Consider the following 12880-nt stretch of genomic DNA (forward strand, 5'->3'; position numbering starts at 1 on the left):
AGGGAATACATTTTTTATCACCACATGTGTTTTCTGGGTTTGAACACATGGCCTTTTTTTGTGGCTTACACAATACTTAACCACTGAGCTATACAGGAAATCTTTACCATAATTATGAAATGCTTTATTAGGCAGGACAGCTAGATAGCGGCCTCATGAAAAGCTCTCACCCTGTGAGTGTTTGTGTACATTCATCTGGGTCTTTCTGTCATTGTCTCTTCATTTGGACGTCTCACACATGCACACGAAGAGCGTGGTGAGATTGAGCTTTGAGTGTGTGGGATTTAGTATGTGGATGAATAGTCTGTCTCATGCTCAGAGGCCTTGCTGAACTACTGACCTCGTGTCTTTGTGTCCATCCCAACTTACAAAGAGATCAGGGGGATGGTGGGTAATAGCTTCCCCCTTTTCCAATACACATTCAGTCTCTGAGATGCTACACTACCGACTTGCTGGGAAAGTTTTACTGGTCGAGATTCGAGAATGTAAAATGTTCACTACATAGAAGAAAGTTTATATATATATATATATATATATATATAACTTTCTTCTATGTAGTGAACATTTTTCTTCTATGTAGTGAACATTTTACATTCTCGACCAGTAAAACTTTCCCAGCAAGTTGGCAAGTATTAATTGAATACTTTGGGGGGAAATGTGCTTTATAGTAATGGTATAAATTGGACAGTTTATTGCGATACGATATAGATTATCTCCGCCAGCGATGTGATATTTGCGATACATCAAGCATTTCTTCAATGCAATTCGTTATGATTAATTTATCGATACTTTATTATTACGTGCCTCGTTAAGCAGTTACATTTTAATAACTCAGGAATGCAATCAAAATATATAACATGAATGTTTAATTAAACTCTTTAAAAAGGCACAATCTCTGTCCCAACTGGGACATTTACAAAAACAAACTAAGAAAAAATACACTTTTTTAAATTAAGAAATAAATAATAAGGAAAAAATGTCACACAAAATCAGGCTTAAGCTGAAAGTATACTAGGGACGTCCGCGTATGCGCGCCGTCCGCATGACGTCATTTTCGTCATCAGGAGGGTCCGCGGCCGGCCGCGCGGACCGTCCGCGTGCAGCCCAAAATTTGAGACCGCGCGGACAGTGCGCATACGACAGCGCATGCGCGTGAAAATATTTAGACAGGACACTCCTCTATAAACAATTATACAAAGGAAATAGACAGCATTTGCGCACACACTATCGTTTTTCTTCTTTAACTTTTACTTCTTCCAAGAACAGAAAGCTGTGGAGCATGTTTGTTTGATTCCTGTTCTTTGTTATCTTGTTGTTTGTTCTAAACTGTGTTTGCAATGTTGGATCAGTTACTTTTCTTCACCTACCCTAATGTTTTAATGTACTGTAAATGTCGCCAAATCAGTGCTGCCCTGACAGCCTGTTAGACTAATAATTTGAATAAGAAATCATTTGTATTGCGTATAGTGTCGAACGCGGCCATCCGCGTGTAGCCGCGGGGACTATACTCGGAAAGCTGCGCGGACGCGTGCGCGCGCGAGCCGGTCGCGGAAAGAAAGTATACCCGGGCCTTTATGATGGCAACAGTCAAAGTCTTTACAGTGGGTTCACACCAGCCACGTTTGAGGCGTCAAAATCGCGTCTACCGTGCCTTGTTTGCCACTTGAACAGTTTGAGTTTACTCGCTTCATTTGTGCATGAAAGCCACGCATGAAATTCTAGTCATCGAGACATCCACATGGAAATTCGCATCATGGGAGGGGCTTCTGCGACTCCGCTCCTTTTCTGTAATCACTTCTCTACTAGAGCAAGCTCCTGATTGGTAAACGCGGCGCGTTTTTCTGCCAAAGTAAAAAAATTTCAACTCGCGCGTTTGCCGCGGCAACACCTCCTTTGCGCCGTGAGACCTCCAGACGCGGGTCAATGCGTCTTCAGATTGACTAAACATTGAAATCACGCGCGCTTGACACCTCTACCACGGCTGGTGTGAACGCAGCATTAGTGTTTTAGCTGGTGCTGGCAAAGATTTTCTGACAATCTGTTTGTCCAATCCATTTTCCAACTACAAAATATTTCCAAACTCACGTGTTGCGTCCAATAGCAGTCACAACATCTTCTGCTTATTTTGCTGTGTTTTCGCTGCTACAACCGCTTTTTGCTGCATTACATTCACTTGCTGACACTAGCACACGAAAATAAATGAAAAATGTGCACTTTGGCGGAAATGCGTAGCTGGACATTACGTCAAAGAATGAGGACTCGGAGAGTGTCAAAATAAAGGTACCTCATATCGATAATTTATGTGTTTTATTTATGCACACTTGAAATTCAATTGATGCATCGATCCATATTAATTAAAATTAAATTATAGTTATTTTTTTATTGAAACATGACTGCGGCTGTGTTGCATTTACAGAGATTTTGTTAAACGGCCTCCAGTTGAATCTTCTGGTTGTTTACTAATGAGATTATGTGGTGTGGGGTGGTCCGTACTTTTTTCATTTATCTTCTCATCGGCGGCTCATCTGAGACTTTCTGATGTCCAGCCATGCAGTTCTGTTGTTGTTCCTCTGACCCTCACTGAGTCCTGCCTAATGGTCTGTGTTAATGCCACTCACAATCCATCATCCATCCTGATCTTTTCACGGTTGCCTGGATAGCCTCACGCTTAACGCGTCACCATGGCAACCGTCACCCAACTGTTGCTCGGTACAGGAAGCAGGAGGTGGCCAATTAGGGTCAATTGTCCAAGGTCAGGGCAGGAAAAATAACATAGCCTACTGGTGACCCTGAGCTAGATGTTGAAATATCTGGCACCACACTAAAGAACGGTGATTGATAACTACAGTAAATTATCATCCACAACAATAGATGAAAACATTGTTTAATTTATGCCCCTTAAGTCCTGAATGATTTAGATTTTTTTCTTCATCAGCTGGATGAAAATTGCTCTGAAAAGTGATCCCAGTGACGTTGTTCCTTTGTATAGTTAAGTTTAATAATTTTTTAAACTTATATTTGGTATCGTCCATTTATGTAAACAGGTCTTAAAGTCCAAGTGAACCACAATTTGCAAACGACTTCCAGGTTGTGACGTATTTCCGAGTGAAACTGAATATCGTGCAAGGAAAATAGTGGGTGTAATTTGTGTTTTCCACTGTGCTTTGATTGGATATAGAAAAGTAGGCTTTTATTCAAAAATAAATTTTTATATGTTTTCAAACTTTTTGTCAGCCGAACCCCCTTGACCTAAATGATTTATTGATTAATTTAAATAATCTCGAAAAATAATAATTTTGTTCATTTATCACTCACATACTTATCTAATGGTGCTACACTTTTGCAAGAGGGTGCCAGAACAACAATTACCCATAATGCATTGCAACATCATCAGCCATAAGATGCCAGTCTGTATTGCTTTTATAAATTATATGCAACACTGTTATGTTGGATGAACAAAGAATTTTTAAGTAAAGCTGACAAGCCTTTTTGTTAAATTAACTCATTTAAGTTAAGTTAACATTTAAATTGTTTTTTTAAAGTAATGTCGACATGAAAGTATTAAGTAAAATTGGCAAAAGTGAAAGTTCATTAGTATCTTCTGAGATTTTATTTATATAATTGAATAGCACATTTGCATGTTAAACTTAAAGAACATTTATTTTTATTTAAGTTTTTTCATCAGTATTTTACCGTTTATTTCCTGGTATTGGACCTTCAGCTGCTTATTTTGTTTCACTGGTACATAAATTGTGTCTGTCCATTTTGCAGATATGCAAACCACTGCTTTATATGAAAATAAGGGCAGGTTTATTATTGCTCTGTCTGTCTGATCTGTACAGAGGGTCTCGCATGAACACGGGTGAGGCGTCACTCTGGTCTGAGATTCTTTTCCCATACCAGTTTAATTTAAGGGGTTATGAAGAGAACTGGAAAATGTTGTGTCCTCTCAGTATATAAATGCCCCTGGGGCTGCTGGGAAAGAGATTTCAGACTGTTCTGCCAACATTGAGTTGTTCTGGCTTAACTTTGGGTTTGATGTCTGTCTGCTTGGCATCCCATCATATTAAGAGCCTAATATGTTCCCATGCAGGATGATTGTCTAGAGTATTCTTAACCTTGATTGAGCGTTTTGCTCGGTTTACTTTTTTACTATTATTGTTTATTGTGGACTATATGATAAGCTCAGATGCAAAACCTTGTAAGTGCGTCTGACATGTTTTCTTGTAAATTAGCATTGTTTATCATTGTTAATATGGATTTTGCCAACAATCCAGTATTTCTGAATGGCCTGAGGCCGGGATTAAGTTGATTTAAAGCGAAATTATTTGATTAACATACAGTATAATACGTGCCAAGAGCTTTTGTTAATATCATTAACTCATTTTTGACAGAGGTGGCGTTTAGTGGCTTTTGCATTTGAGCTCCTCATGTAAAAGTAGCAGGGGAGTATTATGGATATGTCTTATTACTTGAATCCTATAAAGGCCAAACGATATGAAATATAGATTTATAGATAAAAGTATTTCCAATATTTTTCTTTTTATAAATGAGTTCATGATTATAGCTGATAAACACTCAGATACCAAAACTGATTCAGCACAGCTCACAATCTCTCTGTTTGTCTTTGTGTTTGTGGATGAGATTGTGTGGTTTGTCATTGGTGGAGATTTCCTCCGTTTCTGAATGATGTCTACAGTGTTTGTGTGAATAAGCAAACACACAATACTCTGTTGTGTGTGTCTGTGTCTGTCGGTGGCATGGGGTTCTATTAAATCAAGTTGAAAGAGTCTCGATCACACGCTGTGTCCTCAAATTGTAGTTATGAACTTCACAGCACTCATCAGATAATGCTTTGAAAAGAGGAACGATTTCTGCTGAGATTTGAACACCAATGTTAGTTTGTGTCTTTGTTCCTGCCATGCCAAGACATCAGATTGAATCTTGAATCTTTTACAGAGACTATGAGAATTGAGATTTGTGGACCCGTTACTATTTCCACTATTCTCACTCGTACTGTCTGCTCTCTTTCTTTCTCTCTCTCTCTCTTTCTTTATTCTGCATGAATTATTTTTACATTTTCGGGATATGATACGCACACACACACACACACACACACACACACACACACACACACACACACACACACACACACACACACACACACACACACACACACATACAAATATATATTTTATCATTGTACATACAGGTTCTGTACAGTATCAAGCTTGTGATCATTACGGAAAAGTTACTGAAAGTACAAGAAGTATAAGAAGGATAAAAAGCAGTTTACTGTTAATGTGACAAGCTAAACCACAGTGTGAATACTTAAGCGCGCTTTATACTTTTGCATTGATTGTATGGTGTAGCCTACGCAGAGACACGAACCCTACGCCGTAACCTACCACATAACTTACGCCGTAGCCTGACGTGCACCTCTCCCAAAATATAACAGCGGACCGCAAGCGCTGTGATTGGTCTTGCTAGAACCCCTTCCATCAGGTCAAAAAGAACTGCGTCAAAAAGAATGCATTTCTTCCTACCAATTTCCGCTTACGACGGTGTAAAGAAAGATGGACCAAGTTATACAATATTTGCTGTCTGTTTGGTCTTCTCAAACAACATACACAAGCTTCTTCTTCATTTGTGGGTTTACTGGGCAAGTTGCTTCTTCTCCGGCTGTTGCTCGGCTATTGTGGGTTACACGCGTGAATACTGCCTACTAGCGGTCTGCATGTGTAATTGCAAGTCAACTGAACAATGATGCAGAAGTATGAATGAAAACCAACGCGTACGTTGTCGTGGCTTCAGTGTAGACCCTACGCAGAAGTATAATGAGCTCTTAAAGGCCTGTGTGTGTGTGTGTGAACAGTGCTCATCTTTTTTAAGGTTACGGCCTCTTTGTTCAAAGGGTAAATTGTGTGTAAGGGGGAAAAGAAAGAGGGACTGGTGGGCTATTATTCTCCAGCATTAAGATGCTTTGACAATGACCATTCACATTACTGTGATCAGATTTATATCACAGACAAAGCCAAAACTACACGTGAATTCACATCAGAATACACAAGGAACAACACACACAAAAATAAATCTAGAATTTTTTCTTTTATTTGATGACGTTTACCATATCTAAATATTTTTATATTTTTCTAAAATGGCTTAAATGTGTTCATTCATTTAATCAACCAAAGCAGCCATTGCTGCTAAGTCAATATCTTTTGTAAGATGCACACAATAAAATACAATACAAATAGTTTTCAGTGTACACTTTGTTTCTCATACTAACACTCATGAGTGATCCTGACAAGACTTTAGAAAACTAGAAAGACTAAATTTAAGAAGCTCAGATGCAAAAGCTGCTAAACGTCACCACTATTAAAAATTAGATAATGATATTAACCAAATACTCTCGACACGGGTTTGAAGCAAACGTTTTTGATGACTGTACGTTCATGAAATACTTTCGCTTCAAATCCGCTTAATCCTGACCTCAACCAGAAGTTATGGTTCAGCTCTTTGACACAAAGATTTAAACGCAGATCAACATTCACAACGAAAACTGTTGGCAAACTGAACTGAAGCAAAGATCATGGAGCTCGTCACTATCCGCTGAGATCATTCAACGCATCACGTGCTCATTATGATCATGTCATAAACTAAAATGCACTCGCGTGGTATCTGGAGAGAGAAATCACGGATAATTAGCAAACTTCAGACGCTGTAAAAAACTACTAAGTTCAGGACTTTAAATACATCACGTGTCTTTACTGGATCTTTATGGTATGTGTGTGAATGCATGCACAAATTCCGAAAAATCACTGGCAGTGTGAATGAACCAAAAATCAAACAATCCTGGTTAAATCCCGGATGCATTTTCTGTGTATTTTCCGAAATCTCTGTGTGAAAAGTGCTCTAGAGGGTTTTGCATCTGAGATCTTCATTTGTTTTATGGTCCTATTGATGTTCACAATGTTCCTAAATTTTATGGTCAGCAAAAACATTGTTAATATATTTTATCATACCGTATTTTCCGGACTATAAGTCGCACTTTTTTCATAGTTTGGCGGGTCCTGGAACTTCTAGTCAGGTGCGACTCAACTTTCATTTGAAAATTATTTCATATGAACCAAGAGAAACCATTACCGTCTACATTACCGCCGCTTCTGTATTTATGTAATTCAATGGATTCAGTGATGCGGAATGACTTCCAGACCTTTTTGAACTTGATTTGGCTTGTCGTGTTTATTTAGCGCATTCAGCCTCCCAGGTATGTATGCTATTGCGTATCGTGTAAATAACTGTTAATGTTACTTTAACATATACAGACATCTATTCAGCCTGCTGTTCTGTGCTATTGTTTAGTTGAACAACTTGCCTTTCCAGATTAAATGTCTGTTCTTTGGCTTGGATTTTGTGAAATAATTTTCTAAATAAACGCTTTATATAGTCCAGTGCGACTTATATGTTTTTTCCTCTTCAAAACACATTTTTGACTGATGCCACTTATACTCTGGAGTGATAGTTCGGTAAATACGGTAAGTCATTTTTTTACTGTATTTCCCAGCTCTCAACACACACAAGAAATCCAGTGTGGCACTGATTTAAACCGTACGTTCCCTAACTACGCCTGGTTTGCACAAAATCATTAAATTGTTTAAATATAATGGAGGTTTCACAATAAATACAATAGTTAACTCTCACTCTCTTGTGTTACAGCCATTAAAAATCAATCCTGGTCTAATCAGTGTCTTTATAAATGCAGACAGGCTATTATACATTATACATCAGCCTCAGTCTGAGTTGGCTAGGAAACATGCTGTAATCAGTTGAACATTCACCAGTATAATTAGTTAGGCTTGGTTTCATGGGGCAATTGCAGGTCTAGTGTAGTTTGGTTTGATTTGGGCCAAAGCACCATATGCATGGTTGGTAAGTTTACTTTAGTGTCACTCAAACTGTCTCTCTCTGTATAATTTAGTATTTTTCGCTTGAGTCTCTCCGGCCTCTGTGGTCGGATCGTGATTTTCCTCGTCTCGGGATCTGTTCCATGTTTCTGTGAGGGCTGCAGTTTAGGGCATCAGAGGCGCCATCCCGATTCAAAACTCTTTAAATTCTAATGCAGGATTGAATGAAAAAGCTCAAGCAATCCCAGCATGCATTTCAACAAAGGCAGAAAACAATTCATATGGTTTTGGTGAAGTGATTTTTATGAAAATTATTAATTCTGTGCCAAAAAGTGTTAGGGTATTAAATCTAGTTAAAATTTGATCAATATATTATTATGCTGGTTAGATTATTGGGCTTTAAACTGAGCGACTTGTTATTGAAGGAAAAATGTGGCGAAATGTGAAGAAAGCACTAACTTAATATGCAATATGTGATATGATAATGCTGTTTTTTGGTCAAATCAAAAGTATTGTTTCTAAAGAGTTTAAATTATATTATTACACTGCTCATTGAAATGCTTAATTCTCATTGGTCAGTCGCGACCTCTGCAGCTTTGTTATTCCCAGATAAAAACTGCTCAAAACTAATATGACATGGCGACCCAGATGCTGCAAATAATTTTGACAGATACAGTTTAATATTACACAAATAACATATATGACATTATATTTACAAATGATTAAATCAAATAGTGTATTTGTGACATTAGAGCATCTTGTCTCATCTTAAAACCGAAAGCAAACAGCGTTTCCTCACGGAAAGTCTGCATTTGTTAAAAATGAGCAAATAAAATATTTCAAATTAATATTTAATGTTCCTTACCTTACTTATGAGGTAAATAGCCGTGTTGTAAGTGTAAAAAAGCCCCTAACAACCTCCTGCCTATACTTTATCCCTAATGTAAAATATATTTAAAATCTTAAAACTATATAATCAACATACATGTTTTGCATTCTTTCTAGAAAATGAAAACATCACTCTATCTGTATCAAAATCATTCAGTTATTGGAAATTTCCAATGCAATTTGCATATTGTGATATTTATTTTTCCTGTATTCCTGTAAGTGCTTTCAAACGTTTCTGTACTATTTTTTCAATGCTAAACAGTAAGTGTGATTATGGCGAGTCCAAATCAGTCATAAGTCATCCTTTGAGTTAGATCGGTACTGTTGGAAATTACCGATGGGTCCAGAAATCTCTTTGGCACGTGACATGAAGAGTGTCTTTCAGTGTTGTGGTCTTTTGCTGGCGTGACTCACAAAAGAAGCTCCATGACTCCTGAAATGTCAAGCATTCAGCATTGTTTGGTCTCTAAATGAATGAAACTTCAGAGTTGAGCAGTATTTCATCTCAATACTTTCAAGCTTCTCACTAGAACCATTATTTCTGACAAGCATATTTCTGGTCCTTGATGCTGATTGGCCAATGCAACATTACAGTCATGCTACAATAGACAATAGCAGCAACTATGACACCTGTTCACAGTGCATCCATTGAATAACATTGTGTTATTATCTACACTCATAGCGAAAGGATGGTGCTTGATCAAATTTTGGATCTGTTCCAAAACTAAGCAAGCTGTCTTGATGACTACCAAGGGTGTAATTAATATTCAAGACTGAAAAGGGCCATAATGTTGCTCTGTAGTGAGATTCTTGTTGTAAACTCGAAGGTCACTGTGACCGAACCCCAGTGGGTGTTTAAAAAGAGCCTGCGGTCAGGCGGAGGTGTGACAGGGGCGCACTGACTTCCTGTTTTCTGGCATTCTTCACCATTTAATCGCCTTTTAAACACTACACATCTTTGTTTTGCTCTTCGTCAGTGGGTGAGAGGGAAAGAGCGATAAAACGAGGCATACTACTCTCACGACTGTTAAAGCGCGTAGCATACAGTATATATTGGCATACATTAGCAATTTAAAATGATGTACCCCTCCAAAGAATAAACATCCTTTTGGGTAAACGTGTAGAGGGATAAAACATCTGCTTTGTTCTGTGCTGTGAATAGCTCGTAATGAAACTTTTGAGACACATAATTGAGCTTTAATGAGCTCTGGTTATTGGCATTGTTCTGTTTATGGTTACAGTGCAAATTGTTTTTAATCTAAACTCAATCTCAGTGGCTTTATTAGTGTTTGTTATGATTACTAAAACAATTTTCACATGCTTTATTGCTTTGAGAGTGTTTTGACAAATGTTAAATGTGCACATCAGTTGCAGTGTGACAAGTAGATTATTTCTGATAGTTGTTTTAATCCTGTTAACACTTTATGAAATCTCCACGTCGTTCACTAATATGGCTGAACACTATTGTAGTAACTTTATTTTTAATATACAATTAAGCAAAATCTTAATTGTCGTTGGTGGCCATTTGGCTTTTAAGTGCTCTGAATGAAGCTAGTTTCTAGGGCTGTAACAATTAACCGTGCAAATGCACGTTTTCTCAAAGAATGAATTATGGTGAAATCCCAGCACACCCAAAAGCCAGAGGGCGCTCTCGTGCAGAAACTCCAATTGTGCCACAGAAGAAGTACCATTACGAATGCTATAGAGGGTATGCACATGACGTCACCGTCGGCGAGAGGGACTGCGGTTACGCCCACTGAGTGACAAAAGACAGAGCAACAGCATTTGAGTACAGCGTGACATTGACGAAAACACGTTGAAAATGCTTTGAAATGGGAAAAAGCTGTTGTGTACTAACAGACTGTACTAACAGATTAACAAGAATTCGGAGCTATCGTTTTACAGACTGACAAAAAACACATAAAGAAGAAGTAAATTGATCTTTCATGCCAACGTCCACAGACCACAGGTGGGTTGACAAGTTGCTAGGGTCACTTTCAAGCAGAGTTTTTACTTTCTACTTATTTTTTCAAGTTTTTTTTTATTTTATCCATGTTTTTCTTTGGAAAACATCCATTCCAAAGCATATTATCATAATTTTTACTCTATTACATTTCATAAATAATACGTTTTTGTTTTACATTTAATATTTAAGTACATCAACGTACTTTTACTCAAGTAAAAGTACACAATTTAAATGTAATTAGGTATTAAATACATTTTAATATGCAATATTAAAGAATACAATTCAATTACATTTTATTTGTATAGCGCTTTTCCCAATTGTTAATTGTTTCAAAGCAGCTTTACATGAATAGATGTAGGGGTAAAACACAGAATAATCGATAGATAATATAAGAAGTAGAATACAGCAGTTAAGAATAAAACGTACAAGCGAGCGTAGTAATAATGTAACGTATACAGTAAAGTGCTAAGTTAAGCCAGTGTTGGCTGACTCTCCCGTGGATGAGAAAACCCCCTAGAAGAAAACCCTGTGGGAAAAATCCTAGGACGACAAAAACCCTTGAGAGAGATTAATATATATTAAAATATATTTATATATATAAACACGATAGGGAATACACAGTATGATTCTATGCTTTAGAATGTAGTGAGTAATGTTTTTCCCAATACAAACGACCTAATAAAGCACAGATGCTTGGAAAATGTAAGTAATGTAACTAAGTATTGTCCACCTCTGCTATCAAGTCCAACTAAACTCAATTTAAGCTGATAAGAGTCAGTTTTACTGACATTTTCGCAGCAGCCGCAATGAAAACCAGACATTTTGTTGAATGTTTGCCACTCGACTGGGCGAGTTCCGGCGTGGTCATATGGAAAAGTGACGTCAATGCATACCCTCTATTCCAGGAAATGTCTTGAATATCTATATATCACCGTTCTTCAAATAGTTTCAGGTATTTTCATGATAATAACAAATTCATGATTAACAAATGTAGATTTTTTTAAATGCACGTTACTCCGACTCATAAGGATTTTAGATTGATAAGGACTTCTTACTGACCAAAACGCCATAGTACACGCACAAATTGCGCATGAAACACAGATTCGCAGCTTTGTGATTCAAAATCATTTTTAGGCAGGTCTTTTTAATGGGACACGTGATTTATCATTACAGCCCTACTAGTTTCATTCGACTTTTTTTGGGAGCTACCCAACAGTCTGAGATGTCGTTTCATGCATAATGATGTTTATTGCTATCTTGTATTCACAGGGGAGCCGTACCTGCTCAGTGCCCAGCGGAGATGTCCAGGTGGTGGGGTGCAAGATGTGCATCTGTCCACGGAGGAAAGCTTCAGATTTGACCTGGCTAAAGGGGTTTCCATGTCTCTCCCCTCCTCTCCTCTCTTGCCCCGTCAGACGTATCTGATGGCGCCCTGTAAGAAATCTCCAGGTTGGTCTTCTTCACTAGGTCTTCTATTCACCTGTAGTGTTTAATTTGATAATACGCATTTAAATAGCAGGAAATTAGACTAGTTGCCACATCGGGATGTGAACCTTTTTTAAACTTTCTGCATCGCTGGAAACTCATTGTAAATGAGTGACTTTTTGACACTTTGTTGCCACAAAAATGCCTTTGTGTGAACAGGGTTTAGTGTGCCTACAAATACTTAAATCTACACTGTGTGTATGTAAACACACAGCTGTTGTGTGGTGTTAGGAACAAGGCATCAACAGCTGAGATCTTCAAAGTGTCGTTTTCATTGTCTCTGGGCTTGCTTCATCCCGAGTGTTGTTTTTGGAGGACTTAGCGAAGAGGGTTGAAATCCTTTTAGTGGTCACTTTGACATCTCCTTCACATCTGGACTTCACATGTGTAGTGTGTCAGCACCTCTCTTTGAAAACGCTTTAGCCTTTGAAGCGAGCGACATGCTATAACGATTTTGCACATTTCTTTAGTCTGACGATTAAAGAAAGATAAACGCTTAAATGAGTTCCCTCTGGATTAGAGATTCATGGGGAGAAAACCTCAAATAAACATCGGAAACATGGCAAACACGAGTCTTCGTGTTGACCCTCACAGATCTTGAATTTAAAGATCTATCAGCATTATCTGTAGCGTG

The 12880-nt window shown here is 37.9% G+C and overlaps 1 protein-coding gene across 2 annotated transcripts in view; it reads left to right on the forward strand.

Moving 5' to 3' along the window:
• tanc1b (tetratricopeptide repeat, ankyrin repeat and coiled-coil containing 1b) overlaps positions 1 to 12880 on the forward strand; it is a 166418-nt gene that overhangs the window by 40843 nt on the left and 112695 nt on the right. For both annotated transcript variants that reach the window (XM_055216271.2, XM_055216272.2), the window contains exon 3: positions 12031 to 12210. In XM_055216271.2, the coding sequence (XP_055072246.2) occupies positions 12031 to 12210 (180 nt within the window). The remainder of the gene's footprint in view (positions 1 to 12030; positions 12211 to 12880) is intronic.

Source organism: Misgurnus anguillicaudatus, chromosome 17, assembly GCF_027580225.2.
Source record: "Misgurnus anguillicaudatus chromosome 17, ASM2758022v2, whole genome shotgun sequence".
In the NCBI taxonomy this organism is placed as follows: Eukaryota; Metazoa; Chordata; class Actinopteri; order Cypriniformes; family Cobitidae; genus Misgurnus; species Misgurnus anguillicaudatus.